Source organism: Mandrillus leucophaeus, unplaced genomic scaffold (genome assembly GCF_000951045.1).
Source record: "Mandrillus leucophaeus isolate KB7577 unplaced genomic scaffold, Mleu.le_1.0 Scaffold1498, whole genome shotgun sequence".
In the NCBI taxonomy this organism is placed as follows: domain Eukaryota; kingdom Metazoa; phylum Chordata; class Mammalia; order Primates; family Cercopithecidae; genus Mandrillus; species Mandrillus leucophaeus.
This window is the reverse complement of record NW_012101474.1, coordinates 204,620-224,125: the sequence shown is the minus strand read 5'-3', so window position 1 is coordinate 224,125 and position 19,506 is coordinate 204,620. Positions and strand designations below refer to the sequence as shown.

At 42.6% G+C, this 19,506-nt stretch overlaps 1 protein-coding gene across 1 annotated transcript in view; it reads right to left on the bottom strand.

The window, feature by feature from the left end:
- The window catches only part of SEL1L3 (sel-1 suppressor of lin-12-like 3 (C. elegans)), a 117,924-nt gene that overhangs the window by 73,558 nt on the left and 24,860 nt on the right, over positions 1-19,506 (bottom strand). Inside the window, exons 3-7 of the mRNA XM_011974860.1 lie at positions 14,835-14,961; positions 13,079-13,200; positions 12,625-12,740; positions 9,759-9,817; positions 1,231-1,363 (exon numbers count right to left, since the gene is read on the bottom strand). Of these exons, the coding sequence (XP_011830250.1) occupies positions 1,231-1,363; positions 9,759-9,817; positions 12,625-12,740; positions 13,079-13,200; positions 14,835-14,961 (557 nt within the window). The remainder of the gene's footprint in view (positions 1-1,230; positions 1,364-9,758; positions 9,818-12,624; positions 12,741-13,078; positions 13,201-14,834; positions 14,962-19,506) is intronic.

Sequence of the window (19,506 nt, the reverse complement as noted above, 5' to 3'; positions counted from 1 at the left end):
TGATATTAAGTACGTTTCTTTTTTTTTTTTTTTGAGATAGTCTTGCTCTTGTCACCCAGGCTGGAGTGCAGTGGCACAATCTTGGCTCACTGCAACCTCCGCCTTCTGGGTTCAAGTGAGCACATCCAGCTAACTTTTGTATTTTCAGTAGAGACGGGGTTTCACCATGTTGGCTGGTCTCAAACTCCTGACCTCAAGTGATCTGCCTGCCTTGGCCTTCCAAAGCGCTGGGATTACAGGTGTGAGCCACCACGCCTGGTCGACATTAAGCAGATTTCTCATTGTGGACAACCTTCAAATGAATTTTAAACCTACCCATCTTGCTTGCCTCAGCACCTAGTTCAGAGCCTGGCATACAGTAGGTTCTCAATAAGCATTTGTTGCACCAATGACTATTTCATTTTTTCCCCTTTTCACAAAGGTCTCTCACAGAGGCTGTAAGATATCACCCATGGACAGCAGGGCTCCCCATTTCTCCTGATTATGACTTTGTCTAGTGACCCCTGTTTTTCTTAGAATAAACCCCATAGGGTGAAGGGAATGAAAGAATGTTTCCCTTTCAGGTATCAGGTGTGGTCTTTGATCTCCTTAACACAGCCCAGAAAACAAGTGCCCTGAAGACTCCCTCGTGGGGAAACAGCCCTCTCCTCCGACCAGTCCAGCTGCGTTGGCCCAGAGCGCTGGACAGTTCCATTCAGGGGCGGGTTTTGGATGTGGAAGGCACTGTGCAGAGGATTCGGCCCTGAACACAATGCCCTTTGCGATCCATACAACTGCTGCCAACCGACCCCAGCGTGAGCCGAAGGCCTGTGTTTCTGAAGAGAGCAGCCAATGGAACCAAGATTTTAATTTGCTATAGCATCTCTTCTGATACTTTAAATAATAGCATATAAAAGAAGCTTTACCAAATAACTAAGATTCTCTCCTTTCATTAGCTTAATCGCTGGATAGGCAACAGCCTGATGAAAATCTACTCTATAATTAAACTAGTAGTTATTAAAACAGAGGAAGTAAATGGTTTCCATTTTATGAGTACTAAATGAACCAAATGTTAACAGAAATCTATTATTGCCTTTGCTGGGGGAAAAGCCTCAATATTAATGATGTTTGATGACAGAGGCAATGCATGGTCCGGCTTAGGTAAACTTTTATTTACACTGGGCTGCACACCCTGAGGCCCATACCCCTCACCCAGGAGTACTGCAATCTTCCTGATCCCCTGGGACTCACCTGGGCGGGGTGCAGACTGCGAAGGCGATAGTACTTCAGAGGTCCAAAAAACCCTTCAATGCCAGCCACATACCTGCTCCCTCCAATAATGAAGTACCCAGCTGTGTCATTATAATGGAAATCCTCCCGGAAGCTAGAGAAGAGAATGAAGGATTAAGAGAGCTCTGTGCCGGAACTAGATGACTTAAAAGGAGTCTCTTTCCTAGACTCTCCTTGACTTAACCCAAATTGCCCCAAACTCTTCACTCTAAGTTTTAGCAGATGACACCAGTGTGGGGCCAGGTGGACCTGGGCTAGGATCCCAATTTTGCTGTTTACCAGCTATAAGACCTCAGCCCAGTCACTTAACCTCCTCTCCAGTGCTGTCTCCTCCTGTGTCAAATGATAGTTCTTCACTTACTGGATGGTTAAGAGGATTAAGTGAAGTATAAAGATGTCAAGCATCTAGCAGAGTGCTTGGCCCACAGTAAATACTCAATATGTACTATTGATAGTGGTGGTATTGTTTGGAATCAATGGAATTGTCTGTCTGGAATTGTTGGTTTTCATTGGAAATATTTTGCTTTAAAAGAAAATAAAAAACCTTGTTGAATGAACAGAAGGTGGCTGTAGGGGAAAGCCAAAAGCATAGACTATTAGATAAGGACTGAGGCAAAATTCAGTTAGGAAGAGGAGGCCATAGCCAGCTCAGAGGATTTGGCCGGAGATGAGAGGTGAGCATAGGTGATGAGTTAGAGGACCACGCTGTCCTGAAGGGATTGAAACATCAGGAAGGAAAGAGAGGACAAAGTGGGTTGGCATTTATAAAACGCATGAAGGTGTTCCTTGCAACATTGTTTATATTCGCCAAAGATGGGAGAACCCCTGTGTCTATCAGCCAGGACTGGCCCATCCATCCAGGAGAACCCCAGTGTCCGCCAGTGGGGACTGGCCCATCCATTCAGTGTACCTTGGACTTGAGCTTTCTCACTATGCAACTAAAAAAGGGACAAAAGAACCTGGAGAGATCGCCAAAATATAGTGTTAAATAAAAATAAATAAATAAAAGTACAGGACACAGAGCATACCTTTTATCTAAGAAAGAGGGGAACCGATTTTTTTCATATTTGCATAAAGAAACTCTGGGTGGAAGTCTATACAGGAAACCAATAGAATTATCTCCCCATGGGGTGCTGGGGGGTTGGGGTGAAGTGCATGAGGGTAGGGTTGGGAGCAAGACATTTAACTGTATTTTTACAAAGTTTTGATTTTTTAAAAAACCATGTGCATCTATTACCTATTAAGAATTTAAAATAAGGCTGGGCACGGTGGCTCACGCCTGTAATCCCAGCACTCTGGGAGGTCAAGGTGGGCGGATCACCTGAGGTCAGGAGTTCAAGACCAGCCTGGCCAACGTGGTGAAACCCATCTCTACTAAAAATATAAAAATTAGCCAGGCGTGGTGGTGCATGCCTGTAATCCCAGCTACTCAGGGGGTTAATGCAGGAGAATCACTCGAACCCAGGAGCGGAGGTTGCAGTAAGCTGAGATCGCGCTACTGCACTCCAGCCTGGGCGACAACAGTGAGACTCATCTCAAAATAATAGTAATAATAATTGATAAATAAATAAAAATAACAAATAAGAATTTAAAGTAAGAATGGGAGGACAAAGTGTGATCAGAGCATACATGAACAGTGAGGGGAGTGAGGGCTAAGACAGGTATCCAGTTAGAGGTCAGGCAACAAGACGGAGCCAGGAACCACGAGGGGCAGATGGAAGCAGAAGGAAAGAAAACAAAGTGGCAGGCAGGCAGGCCGCCAGGAGCCCAGGGAGCCAAGGGAGCGAAGGGCCGGAGTGACGACATGGATGGGGACAGGGCAAGCTACCCACAGTTGGATCAGGGAAACCAGGCAACCCAGGGTTATTTCAGAACGGGGGATGGACTGTCTGTTAGCAAAGAACCCAAGCCCTAGCAGGTGCACCTGGCCAGGGAGGAGGCGTGAGATGGTGAAGCAAAGCACACAGCCTGGCAGCAACAGCCGACAGCAGCAACATCGAATGTCTAGAGATTAGCGTCGTCTAAATGCCACCAAAATGGAAAAGAAGTGCTTTAGCTCCTGATATTATTCTTTTCAGAATCTCAGTCTTGTAGGACTGTGAAGATGATGGTCTCTCCTGCCTATTTATGGAGAGGTCATAAAGTTATTATCTCTAGAGTTGTGAATTGATTCTGTTTTCCAAGACCTTGAAAAGACATGAACATTCCAACAGCCCTCATGAGACAGCACAGGGCACTCGATGGATACAAAGCAATGCTTCTGCAGTAGGAAGCCCCCTTAACAGAGCTGCAGGTGAACGAACTCCCCAGCTTACCTGACCATCCTCATGCAAAACCGACTGACTGATGCTCACAGCATCCGGGATGCTCACTGCCTCACTGCCTAGAGCTTACTGTCTAGAGCCTTAGTCTCCCCATTTAAAAAACGGAAATAGCAACAGTACCTGCCTGTCTGGTTGTTATGAAGATGAAATAAACTAATATGTAAATAAAGCATTTCAAACGATGTCAGGCACAGAGCAGACACCATAACCATTAAAAGCAGTGATTATCATTTTTAACCTAGTCCTCTGTTGGACTTTGGCTCCCACATTTTGAGTTGCACACTTAGCAAGAATAAGACGTGTATACTCTCAAACCAGTTAATGTTGGCCTGGTGCAGTGGCTCATGCCTGTAATCTCAGCACTTTGGAAGGCCGAGATGGGGGGATCACTTGAGCCCAAACCAGTTAATACCAATAGTATGTTTACTCTAATCGTACCATTTACTTAAATATGTAATTCAATAAAATATGAGTGGGGAAGAAAGAGTTGTTCTCGGCCGGGTGCGGTGGCTCACGCCTGTAATCCCAGCACTTTGGGAAGCTGAGGCGGGCGGATCACGAGATCAGGAGATCGAGACTATCCTGGCGAACACGGTGAAACCCCGTCTCTACTAAAAATACAAAAAAATTAGCCGGGCGTGATGGCGGGCGCCTGTAGTCTCAGCTACTCGGGAGGCTGAGGCAGGAGAATGGTGTGAACCCGGGAGGCGGCGGAGCTTGCAGTGAGCCGAGATCGCGCCACTGCACTCCAGCCTGGGTGACAGAGTGAGACTCCGTCCCCCCCCAAAAAAAAAGAAAGAGTTGTTCTTTCTATAAAAACTAGTTGATTATTTTGGGTAGACGCAACAGAGGTTACTAAAACCTTGTTGTAACATGTCTTGAAAAAAATTGAGAAAAATCTGGATGGCTTGTGGGCTCTGATTGTTTCCACAACTGTCTTTGTTTTCATTTGGAAGAAACAGAAATTGGGTGTTGTTTACAAGTGTGAAAAAAGCCCACAGGAAACTCTAATCTCTAGATTTGTACTCAAAAGAAGGCCCTATCTAGATAGATTGGTAAATGAATACATACATAAATATGTTTTAATTGAAAAAAATGTTTAAGGGAGTTATCTGTTTTAATGGATCCTTACATTAACTGAGTTTTTCAACAAAAAACAAATTACTTGGTCCCTAGGGCACTAAACCATAATTTTTAAATTGTCATTATTGTCAAGCAGTAGGGTATCTGTCCAACTTGGTCTTCGTGTACATTGATGTCTTCGCATTTTTTTCCTGCAGAATTTTCAGTGTCTGCACAAAGATTGCAAGAGATTCCTTGTACTGTGCACTGTTTGATGGTCATCAATTTCACTGACATAAAAGCTGAGCTAGACTCTTCCAAAGCCCAAGTCAGCCCCTTTTGAAAACCTGAGACATGCTGGCAAACTATCTTTACTCTTATCTGGACGTAGGAGAGTGCCCTGGTTTATTACCGCAGAGCACCAGTAGCCTGAAAGAATCACCGACGTAGTGAAACAGGCCTAGCTCAGAATTAGGAAATAGCTCCAGCTTGAAGTTTCTGTGGTAGGAGAACCTAGAGCTTCAGATTGGCTGCCCCCATGCCCCATAGAGTAACCATCATCTTACATCATCTTACATGTTACTTCTTCAGGGCCTGGTCTAAATTTTTTTTTTTTTTTTTTGGAGACAGAGTCTTGCTCTGTTGTCAGGCTGGAATGCAGTGGCGCAATCTCGGCTACTGCAACCTCTGCCTCCTGGGTTCAAGCAATTCTCCTGCCTCAGCCTCCCGAGTAGCCTGGACTACAGGCGTGCACCACCACACCCAGCTAATTTTTGTATTTTTAGTAGAGACGGGGTTTCACCATGTTGGCCAGATGGTCTCCATCTCTTGACCTCATGATCCGCCTGCTTCGGCCTCCCAAAGTGCTAGGATTACAGGCATGAGCCACCACGCCTGGCAGGCCTGGTCTAAATTCTGACCCACTTGTTCTCCTCAAGCTGCCTTACCCGTTTCCTTCCTAGCACTCACCACAACTTGTAAATTTAAATTTATTTGTGAATTTGTTTTCTGTTTGTCTCACCAGCTTGATATTTTAGCTCCATGAAGGCAGGGTCTGTATTCTTTGTGTTCATCATTTTATTCCCAGAGTTGAGTGCTGTGTCTGGCATGTGACAGGTGTTCAGTGAACAGGTGTTGAATGAGTGAATGAATTTAACACTATAGAGGCCTGAAGCTGTCACCTGTCATGGAGTATTATTGGCAGCCTTTCATTTATGCGTTGCACTGCCATCCCAAGCACTTAATTCCCGATCTTCTCACACTATCTTTGTAGGACAACCATCATTATGTTTACATTACAGGAACAAATAAAAAGGAGGGGTAAGAGCCTTGCTTGGGAACACCCATAACCAGTAAACTGGAAATATCTGATGTTTAGTTCACTAGCTTGGCCCACTCTGAAAGTGGGGTTCCTGGCAGGGATGAGATTCCAAATGCTTGACCACAGGAACCCTCGGGGGACTCTGGACAGCTCCCTCTGGGCCTAGCTTTACCTCTGCTTATTTCTCTGATGGGGAGGTCTCAGGAGTACAGGCAGGGCAGCTGGGGTGGTGGGGAGGGGCACTCCTGGGTCTGAGTACCACTAGCTTTTTTGGTTTGTTTTGGGTTTTTTGTTTTGTTTTGTTGTTGTTTTGTTTGTTTTGTGGCAGGGTCTCACTCTGTTGCCCAGGCTGGAGTGCAGTGGCACAATCTTGGCTCTCTACAACCTTCACCTCAGCCTCCCGAGTAGCTGGGATTAGCCCACCACCACGCCTGGCTAATTTTTGTATTTTTAGTAGAGTCGAGGTTTCACCATGTTGCCCAGCCTGGTCTCAAACTCCTGGACTTAAGTGATCTGCCTGCCTCAGCCTCCCAAAGTGCTGGGATTACAGGCGTGAGCCACTGTGCCAGGCCGGAGTACTGCCAGTTTTACTAAGAAATTGCTTCAATGCTTCAATTGGGATGTAGAGTTGGTGTGTACCCCAAAATCAGTCTTGATCCCTTGATTCTTCTATGTCTATGTTTATTATGTTTTTACTCAAAATTTTAATATTTTGTTCATCATAGATTATCTGCATTCATTTTGATTTTTAAAAATATCATATTAATATGTTATTTATCATGATTACAGTTGAGTTAAATTGTGTGCCCCCTCCTCCCACCAAATTCATATGTCAAAGTCCAAATCTCCAGCACCTCAGATTGTGACCTTATTTGGAAATAGGGTCATCGCAGACGTAAGTAGTTAAATTGAGATGACACTGGAGTAGGGTGAGCCCCTAACCCGATATGACTGACATCTTTATAAAAAAGGGAAATTTGGACACAGACACACCCATGGGGAGGATGCCATGTGAAGACTGAAATTGTACTGCCATGAGCCAAGGAGCTACCAGAAGCCAGGAGAGACCGGGAGCAAATCTGTCCCTCGCACCTTCACAGGGAGCACGGCCCTGCCATGCAGATCCCTACGATCCTGGACCTCCGCCCTCTAAAACTGAGATAATACATTGTTGTTGTTTAAGCCACTTTGTTTTGGCACCTGGTTCTGGCAGCCCATAAACGAATGCAATCCCTGAGCTTTCTGGCACCTCCTTAAGTTTTAGGCTCACTTGCCTCACCCCAGCCCCAGCCCTGGATCATTCTGTGGCCACTCTGTCTCCCATTCACTCATATAAGCCTCTAGATCTCTAGGATTGAAAAGGAAAGGAAACGAAAAGGGGCCTATGAAATTCAACCAGTTGTCGAAAATGTCCTGGAGCTGGACGTGGGTTTCAGGGGAGAGAGGGGAAGCTCTTATTTTAGACTTCATGTCCTGAAATCAAACCTTTAAGGGGAGAGAGGGGAAGCTCTTATTTTAGACTTCATGTCCTGAAATCAAACCTTTAATTTCTGGCCAGAGCCCACTTCACAGAACATGGAGATCTGATCTCCAAAGCAGACTCAGATCATCTGTTTCTCCAAAGACAGCTCCCAGGCTTGGCTGTCCTTGAACTTTTCGGAGCAGATCCCCCAGCCACCAGTTATATAACAACACTCCTATGTGTTGAACGCCTTCTGGCTGATCCGAATCTACCTCGGTGCTCTTGAAGACACGTGCTCTCTCCCTAGGCCTCAGCCGCTGTGTTTCAATGTAGCCCTTAAGCCACCCGCACCCTCTCTTTGCAGGCTAATAACACTTCTTTAGCCTTTCTATGAAACTCTAATCCTTTAATCCAGCCATGAAAATAAGAATTGTTCTATGCGCCCAGAGCCTCAAAGAAATCAGTCGGACTTAAATGAAAACAGGAATTTTTGCTTTAATTTTTTTTTAGTGTTTTTTTTTTTAGTTTTTTAATGCAGATTCTGATTTAGAAACTCTGGAGCAAAGTCCAAGATTCTGCATTTCTTTTCTTATCTTTTCTTTTCTTTTCTTTTTTTTTGTTAAGACAGAGTATGACTCTGTCACCTAGGCTGGAGTGCTGTGGTGGGATCTTGGCTCACTGCAACTTCCACCTCTCAGGTTCAAGCAATTCTCGTGCCTTAGCCTTAAGTAGCTGGGATTACAGGTGCACACCACCATGACCGGCTACTTTTTAAATTTTTAGTAGAGATGGGAATTTCACTATGTTGGCCAGACTGGTCTTGAACTCCTTGCCTCATGTGATTCACCCACCTCGGCCTCCCGAAGTGCTGGGATTACAGGTGTGAACCACCTGTAAAATGCCCGGCCAGGCCAGGAGTTTTTTTTTTTTTTTTTTTTTTTTAGTAGCATATATGGCCCTCTATTTCTGTCTCTGCCCCTCTTTGCTTCCCTTTCTTTAATAATCAGAATCCAAGAGAATCTGGGTTGTGCGAGACCCTGCATATCCCCAGCCCGTGTGGAGAGGCAGCATTCTGTCTGCTGCGGTGAAATAACAGACTCGAGGAATAAACCACTCCTCATCCCAGACATAGTGCCTAAAAGTCCTGATACATTTTTTAAAATTATACATTCAAAATTGGTAATTTTTATTTCTGAGCTTTATGCTTATTTTTTATTTTAAGACGGAGTCTTGCTCTGTCTCCAGGCTGGAATGCAGTGGCGCCATCTCGGCTCACTGCAACCTCTGCTTCCCGGGTTCAAGCCATTCTTGTGCCTCAGCCCCCCGAGTAGCTGGGGTTACAGGCATGTGCCACCATGCTCAGCTAATTTTTGTATTTTTAGTAGAGACAGAGTTTCGCCATGTTGCCCAAGCTGGTCTCAAACTCGTAGCCTCAAGTGATCCACCTTCCTTGGCCTCCCAAAGTGCTGGGATTACAGGCATGAGCCAACACCCCTGGCCTACACTTGCTCTTAAGCCTTCAATTTCAGATGTTCTTCGACATACAATGGGGTTACATCCTAATAAACTCATTGTAAGTTGAAAGTATCATTAGTACGAAATGCATTTATTACCCCCAATAAACCCATCGTAAAGTCAAAACTTTGCAAATCAAATCATCATTGGGTCAGGCACCACCTATATACATATATTATCTACTTATGGCAAGGTATCCTGAATTCCTAATGAAGGTTGCCCCATGGTTCTGACACTATAAAATCCACATATGTGGATGTGGAAGTAAATTAAAAAATTATGAAACACAGGCAAGAAACTCAATTCTTAGCTTCTGTAACTCTTGTAGAGAATGGTTATATAAAGATGAAAAGTGACACCAATATCAATAGTTGCATACATTTCAAATCCAGATTATAAACATAAATATGAAGACTGTCTGCTTTTATGTCTTATATGAGGCCAAAGTTACCAACCATTCTCAATAAGCAACATTAATACTTTGATTTATTTTTCAGAATCCTTCATAGAAGATAATTTTCAAAGAAAAAGAATTATAAAGTGCCATGAAAGGAAGAATTTACAATGAGATCTGGAGAGAGGACTAGTTTTTCTTGCTTAGAAAAAAAGGTTGTGGGGGAAACAGAAAGAGTTTGTGCATGGTAGGAAAAAAAGTACAAAGACTAGCTACAGGGCAGAGAATAATCCATGCTTGAAAAAGCTGAGTGAGGAGATGCGGAATAACATCAGGGCTGAGGGCTAAAGTATGAAGATTCCTTAACCCGTATGCAGGCAAATGTTGAATAAAAAGAAAAATTGCACTTACCTAATGGTCTGATTGTGGTAGCTTTTCAAATCCTGTCCAATGCTAGTGGTTACTACTATCTATGATGGGAGAGATACACAAGAATCAGTTATGCCTCATCACCCTACATTACCTATACAGTCCTTGGTGTAAATTACTCATAATATGCTTTGGAGAGTCTTTTACCTGATGAGTTTCTGCAAAAATAAAATTAACAGTTTACTAGCCCTGTGCATATTTTAAGATTTCATACATTTAACTTCCCCAAATGTGACTTGATGTGGTTAAAAATATCTACAATGCAGTTTCCACCAAGTTTCTGATACTTCCAAACTCCAAGCCAAAGGCTCATTTGATGTATTTGTCCTTAAAAGCTCGTTGTGTAGAAAGACAAGGAAATATGTATGATATTACAAGGAGTGTTTAAAATCTTGCTCTGATTCCGTGAGAGCCTTAGGGGGGAAAACAAGATTGGTGTTATATGTTCTTCACGCACTGCTGTTCCCACCTCCCTTTCCCTAAGCACTTGGAATCATCATTCTCATTTTAACAGGGACACTATTTTTTGTCATGAATGCTATTAGCTGTCTCATATGGGCTCTTCTCATGTCTTGGACTCCAACATAAGCCTCTGGACTCAAGGGGCCACTCACACTCTGCTAGTGCCACCACAGAGTAAGTGCTAGGGTGCGTCTCAAAGACGTGGCTACAACACTTGGTATATGAAAGACAAACTAACCCACCAGAAACCAACCCAGTTCAGGCATACAACATGTTGGTACAGAAAAGAAAATGACTCACGCCACTTGTTGGCCTAAACCAACCGTTTAAGTCATTTATACATTCAGTCAAGGCAGACTATGGTAGTCCCACCACAGAGGTGGATTTTGGGTGGGAAGCATTATGTGTTGTTTGGGACCTATGTATATTAGACCAGATAGAATAGAAAGAAGAAGGACAAATGGGTTAAAGTCTACACACACCAAAAAAAATTTTTTGCCCCCACTTATCTGGTCTTTCTCTCCTGCTTTACTCAACTATGTACTCCACCACTAAATTTATCTCCTTCATTAAAGGACTACTTTTAATCTTCTGCTCAAAAATCTTCTATGGTGCCTTGCAAGTTGATGTCTAAATTCCCTGATATCCAAGATTCTCCACATTCTACTCATAAAGACATATTTTTTTCCCTTCTATTAGCTTTCTATAGTCTACAAATTTCTACTGTAGTCAAACTGGTTTGTCTGCTAACCTCCAATAAAATGCTGAAATACCCTCTTCTCCCTTCTCCATCTAAATCCTGTCCAAACAGAGAAATCTTCTCGTGACACCTTCCCTAAGCATCCCAGCATAAAATGCCATCTCCCTTCTAGGAATCAATACAAATCATCTGGCAATTAATTATTTTTAAATTATTATTATTATTATCGAGACAGAGTCTCACTCTGTTACCCAGGCTGGAGTGCAGTGGCCCCATCTCGGCTCACTGCAACCTCCGCCTCCCGGGTTCAAACAAATCTCCTACCTCAGCCTCCCGAGTAGGTGGGATTATAGGCATGCACACCATGCCCGGTTACTTTTTGTATTTTTACTAGAGACAGGATTTCACCATGTTGGCCAGGCTGGTCTCCTGACGTCAGGTGACCCACCCACACCGGCCTCCCAAAGTGCTGGGATTACAGGCGTGAGCCACCGCAACCACCTATCATCTGGCAATTAAGCTCACTTTATAACAGTCCTTTACCTCCTTAATGTTACTTCCATAAATAGTCTACAAGCAACTCGAGCATAGTGCCTTGCATACAGCAGGTACAAAATATGATCGGTGAATCTGCTCTGATGATTTGATACTTGTCTCAGGGACAACGGCACTGAGCTGACCTTCTCCATAGGAGAAAGCAGCAACCAGGCTATTATGGCCACCATAATTCTCACATAGCTAGGAAGCTAAAATGTGGACCACCGCTATGTCACCGAACATTTGTAAGTAAACAAACACACATACCAAGAATCCCAGCTCACATTTTACAGACTCTACTCAGGAAAGCAGCAAGGACTGACCTGATTTCTTTTCTCTTACAGAAAAAAAAGGAAATGTGATCAACCTAAACACCAAGGGAAGACTGTGCATCATCTCATCCACAAGACAAACAAAATGCCTCTTCCACTTTTGTTACAGGAAAATCACAGATCGATAGGAAAAGCTGATGAGAAAACAAAGCAACCAGAAAAAGGTGGCAAACCGGCACTGCGTATATTGAGAAATAGAACTGTCTTCAATTAGAACAAGAGATTTGCCATCATCCATAAAATTCATGTTATGAGAGTTTGAAGCAGTTATGTACAATGCTTTATACTAAAAAGTAGATAGAGACACTGCATCCCACCTGAATTATCACTTATGTGTGTTGGTTATTATGATCTGTTTAATGCCAAACATAAGCAATTGCTTCACTTGCCAAAAGCAGTCAAATCATTTCTTGGCTGAACTAACCAATCCATTTCCTTAAAAAAAATGTTGTAGATCTGATAACACTATATAAACATGGCCAATTATTGTTTTAACATTTATCTTCACAAAGCCTGTCTCCCCAGGAGAAAAGGACTGAATTGCTCAGATCACTAAGGCTATACAGCTGCCTGTATGCTTTATTCATTCACCCTACAGTCAAAAGCAGCACTTTAAAAGTTAATTAAATGGGATGGGATTCTTATGATTTAAACTTCCATCTATAAAAGTTTGATTTAGCAAGTGTGTAGTTGTAAAGAGTCTATCATTTACCACAAATTTGCTTTTGCAGATTTTGTTGCTCCCCGGCTTTATGGCAATGCTTAACTTTAAGCGAAAATGCTCATATGGCGTGTGATGAAGCATGCATACAGATACCTGGCCTCCATTGAAAGAGATATCCAGTCGAAACCACTCCTTCAAAGGTACGATGAATTTAGTTTTTACAGCAAGGTCTTCCCCTTTGACAAGATGCATCTGAATATGCAAGTAGCCTAAAAGGAAAATTCGAGCATATGAAAATAACCAAAAAATATCTAAGAGTGAATGAAGTAGCTAGGCCTTTTCAACAACTGTTCTAAGAAACTACAAGACTCCCCCAAAACAAAGCAAAACCCAAACGCGCATTTATAAATGCATTTCTTTGTAAATAAGACATTGGGTTTAAGCTTCCAGGAAAATCAGTTAAATTTGCAGCCCACATTTGGAAGCCATTGCTCTTGCTGGGTTGCCACGTTGACAGTATCTTCCTTATTCTAGACAGACATATCTGTCACTAGGCAGAGCTTCAAAAACTTACAATATCGTTTTAAAGGTTCTGTTTTATACTCACCCTCTTCCGTAAGAAATACAGAAGGTGTGCCGTACATCTCATTAGAGTCAACAAAGTACAGAATCCCACAGAGGTTGGCCTTGCAATAATGGAGTAAATAAAGCCACAATGAAACAGTAAACCTATAAGAGTGAGGGGGAAAAAAATTCTGCAGATTGATATCATCCAAGAACAGGTAATTATGGTTAACAATGACCAAGTAAATTGCTTTCTTTCCAATGAAGGGATGAATTTGCCTTCGCGTTCATCATGGGAGATCAGCTTGCAAAGCTTGATTTTTGAAACAAAGGAGGTAGTTATAGTAACTGCAAAAGAGAGGAGTTAAGCTTCATTGTACAGAAGTAGCAGACTTTCTACCTTGCACCAAAAACTCTGTTTCTGTGCCTCTTTGAGAATCTCACATGCCTCCTATTTGAATTCTTGATTAAGGCTTACAAAGTCAGACATAGATTTAAAAAATCTGGATTTTAATAAGAGGTGATTTGATAAGAAGCTATTTTAATTTCTATGATTAAAAGAAAAAACATAATTAGAGCCTTTTAAGCAATTTTGTTCCTTTCACGGATAAAAGCCATAAGGTAGAAAAATGTAATCCTCTACAAATGGCATCACTACGAGATAACAGGGACACATATATGCTATTTTCATGCTCAGATTACATTATTCAGTATCATGGTCCTGGCTGGCCAATACAGAACAATTAATCTAATTATCCCATTCCTGGACTGGGGCTATTTTAGTCAAAAAAAATATTGTACATCTGTGACTTGTGGAGTGAGGATAAAATAACAGTAGCCAACTTAACTAGGACACATTTAGCCAAGATATGTGATCCATCAATCAGTCAGAAAAGACTTGCTGAATATCCCTTGATACCGCACACAGTGCTACTGACCAGTAGTTCAAAGACGAGGAAGTGGGAATGATTGCATTTTGTATGTGAAACGTGGATCGAGGTCAAAATGAATGCATTGATTTCTCTTCCTTTACCCCAGTAACCAATTTACAGTTTGGGTTAAAGTGACAGTGACCCCAGGTTCTTTGCAGATACACACAAAGAATTCCTTTCTGGTCTTTATAATCTGGCCTCAAAATCAGTGGTATGATATGCAAACAGATGGTGCCACACAGCTCCCTCCTGACCCCACCCAGCTGAGCAAGCTCATGAAGGTAAGTTATTACAAGGAAGCTTAGCAAGAACATACGCTCGGTAAAGTGACTCAAGATCTTTCTACAGCCAGCAGCATGGGAAGAATTAAATCACTCTGCTAAATCCATCTGGTCTGAGGTGAACCAGGAACCATTTTCAGCATCTTCGATTCAGCAGCAGGAAAAAAAAAAAAAATACATATATCTGGGTCTTGCTGAAATCAATGGAGGAGATCAGAAGTTGTGAGATTTCAAACAGCTCGTCCAATCTTCCACGACAGAAAGGCAAAGCCAAGGCTGCAATCTGTGCTGGCTTTGGCTGGCTGCACCTGAGACCTTGCAGGGCCTCAGGCTTCAACACCTTGCTGTCTACTCATGTCATGGAAGGAGGCTAAGGCAAATTGAGGATTGTTAAATGCAAGGATAATTCAAGACTCATTTGAGGTTTTCAGGTCCACCAATTCTGTCTAAGCCACGGAGATCTCAACATTTTTGCAAAACACCTTACCATGGTGTGTCCTCCTAAGGGGTTCTTCCACTAGCCTGCCCTGGTCCTCAAATAAAACAAGCACCTCCCAACCAGCTCCCTTCTACTACCCATCCTTACACTGGGTAATCCATCCGCTGGCGTCGAGTGGCCTCCAGCTCTCGGTTTTGAAACCTCGGGAACTTCTTGACAATGCCTGTGTTTTCTCCACTGGAGGCATAAGGAAAGCCAAGCAGGGCAACCACATCTGCAAACAGCAAAACGGCTCCCTTTCAATTATATCCAGAAAAACATTCCTTCCCAAATCGCATTCATCCTGAAAGCCTCTGCTGAGCTCCAATCAAACATTTAAGTGAGATACCCTAAAAATACCAGCAAACATCTGTTGAATATACGCCAAGCACCATGCTAAGCACTTTACAGAGACCATGTCAATTACTGTTCATAACAACTCCGTGAAGTAGATTCTATTATTAGTTCCATTCTGCAGACGAAAAGCCCGAGGCTAAGTTCACAAAGTTAATAAGTGATAGAACCACAATTCAGGTTCTGAACTCAGGCTTCTGTGTTCATAACCATTTCACATCCTGCCCTCTGAATGCTAAGAAAAGCATCTGAATTTGTGTTATAGCAGTAAGTTAACACTGTCGTAGTTCTCACTATGGTCCTGAGATTTCTGTAAACATGCTACATAAATTTGTTCATTTAATTTTCATTATTATCCCCAGTCTACAGATGAGAAAACAGAGGCGTGGTTGCCAAAATAGTAACTAATATTTAGTGTACAACGGCAATATGCTAAGCACGATTCAGGAATAATCTCACTTCATTTCACAACAAACTATGAAATAGGTTCTTTTATTATCCCCATTTAACAGATTAAAAACTGAGCATCAGAGAGGGTTAAATAAGAGATGGAGCTGGCATTCAAACTCAAGCTCTTTGGTTTCAGAATCCATACTCTTAAAATTGCAGTTTTTTTTCTTCTGTGCAAACTTTTCGCAGTAAATTCAACATACTACCCTACATAAAAATTACTAACCAGATACCTTAACATTAGAAGGTCTTCCATTTTATTTCACAAACACAAAAGAATTCTTCTCTATAACCCAAAAACCATAGGGATGTTCATAACAAATCTTAAAGGGAGAACTGAGTTATTTCATCTATATTTAATACCTACCGCTTTCAACAAAGCTAAGTATGAATTTTTGGTTTTCCATATACTCCCCAATTGAAGAAAAGAGAATCCACTTAACTCAACCTAGGTATACGAATACTTTTCTTGGCCGGGCGCGGTGGCTCAAGCCTGTAATCCCAGCACTTTGGGAGGCCGAGACGGGCGGATCACGAGGTCAGGAGATCGAGACCATCCTGGCTAACACGGTGAAACCCCGTCTCTACTAAAAATACAAAAAACTAGCCGGGCGAGGTGGCGGGCGCCTGTAGTCCCAGCTACTCCGGAGGCTGAGGCAGGAGAATGGCGCAAACCCGGGAGGCGGAGCTTGCAGTGAGCTGAGATCCGGCCACTGCACTCCAGCCCGGGCTACAGAGCAAGACTCCGTCTCAAAAAAAAAAAAAGAAAAAAAAAAAAAAGAATACTTTTCTTGGCTGGGCATGGTGCCTCACACCTGTAATTTCAGCACTTTGGGAGGCCAAGGTGGGTGAATCACTTGAGGTCAGGAGTTCGAGACCAGTCTGGTCAACATGGTGAAACCCTATCTCTACTAAAAATCCAAAAAAAATTAGCAGGCCATGGGAGTGTGTGCCTGTAATCCCAGCTACTCGGGAGGCTGAGGCAAGAGAATTGCTTGAAGCCGGAAGGCAGAGGTTGTCGTGAGCTGAGACGGCACCACTGCATTCCAAACTGGGCGACAGAGCAAGACTCCGTCTCAAAAAAAAAAAAAAAAAGAGATACTTTTCTTCTGCTTAAAATGCTCCTTAGTTTAGACATTCATGATTAAATGGTGGAAACAGTCTATTTTCCTGCGTTTCTTGGAGAGAGAAGAGTTGATTTACGTGCAATTCACCAAATACCAATATTGGCACAAATTTTGGAGGCTTCAGCCTAGGATGCTGGACATCGCAGCTCTCATTTCCCAAAGGAAATAAAAAGTTTTATTATATAGAGAGGTATCTCTGGTTTACAACAATTTGGAAATCGCAAGAGCAGTTTTTAGAATCTCAGGCCCTTATGTATATACTTAATAGGATTAAATAAGCCAATTTCTCCCCAGTAGTCACAAATCTACATGGTTTGTTACAGGTAGAGATGCATTTGGAAATCCAAAAGAGTGGAGTTATCAGTTTCAATAGAAGCACTTAAAACCTTTGTTTTTCAAAATGAGCTCAATTTGGGCCAACTGGACTTGCTGGTCTATTATGGGGGTGGTGAGAGGGGTGAGAAATGGAAGTACTGCAAAGGTTTTCTTTGGAATCTGAAGGAAAAATTCACCAAGGAAGTTGACATCAGCTCAACTTTGGTTTGGCTTCCACTATGTTGAGTGGAGCAGAAGAGACCAGATGGCCACGTTAGACCCCTAGGAAGCCTTCTGCTGGTGATGGCTGTTGAGTGATCTAGTGTGCAGTGGAAACATTTGTCAAAACAAATGGGATTCAGTTCTGCCCAACCTGACTCCAATATAAAGAAGCTTCATAAAGGAGGTTTCTAAAGTGGAAAGAGTTAAAAGTGAATGACAATGAGCTCTCCCCTGTCCAAAGACCAAAATAAAGCAGGTCAAATGGGAGAACTGGCCGCAATAGATTATGAAGGAAAAAGCTCAGACCCAAAGATCTAAAATAATTTTACAAGAACACACACTATTTGTACCCAACAAAACCAAAGTAATGGTAGTTTTCTTTCAAATTTGTAGCTTCACCACATGTATAATTTGGGGTCCTAGGCAGTTTGCCCTCAGTATGATACTGTCTTTCAATTACAATTAGAAGTAATGAACAAGAATGAATTTTGGAGCCGGAGAAGACTTTAAAATTCATCTGAATAACATAAAGGATATGTTATTTATCCCAGGATAACATATAGGTCTATTGTCTAATAACTGATTATGGCTGCATGCAATGCTATAATTGACTAGTGATGTCTTGTCATGGGCAGTGGAATGCGGAGAAACAGTACCAGTGCCATCCACCACTAAATAATTAACAGGTAGGAAAACTTAGGTCCAAAGAAGTTTACTGCTTGCCTCTAGAATGTACTCATTAAAGCAGGGGCCTTACTTATTCACTATTCCATCCCCAGAGCCTAGAACAGTGTGCAGTACTTGATAAAGACCCCATAAATATTTCATGAATGAATGAATATAGGTGTGGTCAGGTCAGGATTTGAACCTGTCTCCCTTCCTCCTAGTACTGTTCACAGTTCTATAATGTGCATCACACTGCGTAAGCCAAATAATGACCTTTCTTCTTTCAAATCCTTTCCCCAAATTCATTTCTTTAGCTTATTTTGCATGAAGAGCTGAGGTTAAACAAACAAACAAAAAAAGACATAATTAAGACATAAATGTAGAATGCCAGGAAAACAGTTGATGTTAGGAACACTTTGCTGTTTTGCTTGTATTATTGCCTCAAATTTTAGAGCAAGAAGAGGCAACAGATATTATATGGTGCAAACCCCTTCATTTGGAGACATGAAAAGTACTGAGTGTCTTATTGAAGATTTCATAGCTGGTAAGAAGCCCCGATATGACTCAAACCTGGCTTTCCCACTGCAAACCAATGGGCTTTTCTTCTCAAAAGTCCTCCCAGAGAGAGCCTCGGCTGATATTCAGTGGGTGTGCCCCTGTGCGGATATACTGGTTGCTCAAACGCTGAAATAGTTCTATTGTGGTTTGATACTTGATGTCACCTGGAACCTCCAAGGCCCCACCACCCACCCTGGCCCCTTCTTCAAGTTAGAGCCTGGCCCAGCAGCAGCCTCTGGAGCCAGCTTCAGCACTAAGGCTAGCACCCACTGCGGTTCACCAAGGCCCCCCACCCTCACTGATTGTTAATATTTTAAATCTCATCCCCGGGTCAGGTGAGGTTAAGGGACGACTATGTAGCCCATTCCCTAATTTAGCTGAGTGATCAGAACCCTGACACGGATTCCTTGCTCGGGAAAAGGTAACACTTCCATGCAACAAAACCCCACTCCAGAGGTGCTTCAAACACACAGCAATGAAGCCACTGAGATCATCAGCCCACCCTTGGAGAAGCTGAAGATGGTCTCAATGCAAGGAATCACAATGACTACCAGTCTGTAAGCAGAGTCTGCGGGGAAAGAAGAGAAGACTTCTCAACCTGGAGAAATAAAGCCAGAGCACAGGCAGCTCAGTAACGCTTTCCAAACACAAGACATTCAAAAGCCAGTGGCCAATAAGGTGTTTAATCTTCTTTAAAGCCAAAGCCTGAGAATAAAAACTCGATTTTCTAGCAGATATGATTTAGGTCAGAACTTCCTCCAGAAAGGACACCAGGCAGTGAGGCAGGTTCCTGAGGAAGTCTGTGGAACATTTGATGACAGGAATCTTAAGAATAAAACCTGTTCTACTCCTAGTAATTTATCCTCCAAACATGCTTATAAATGTGCACAAAGATACATGTACAAGGGTGTTCAGTGAAGCCTTGTGGCTAAAAGCAACAGCATGACCATCAGCAAAAGACGGGTTAAATAAATTATGGTCTGTCAGGCGATGCAATGCTAAGGAGCTGCTGAAAAGAATGAGGTCGGCAGCATGTCCTGGTACAGAAAAATCTACTGTATTGTTAATGAGCACAGGTCCGTTTCTAG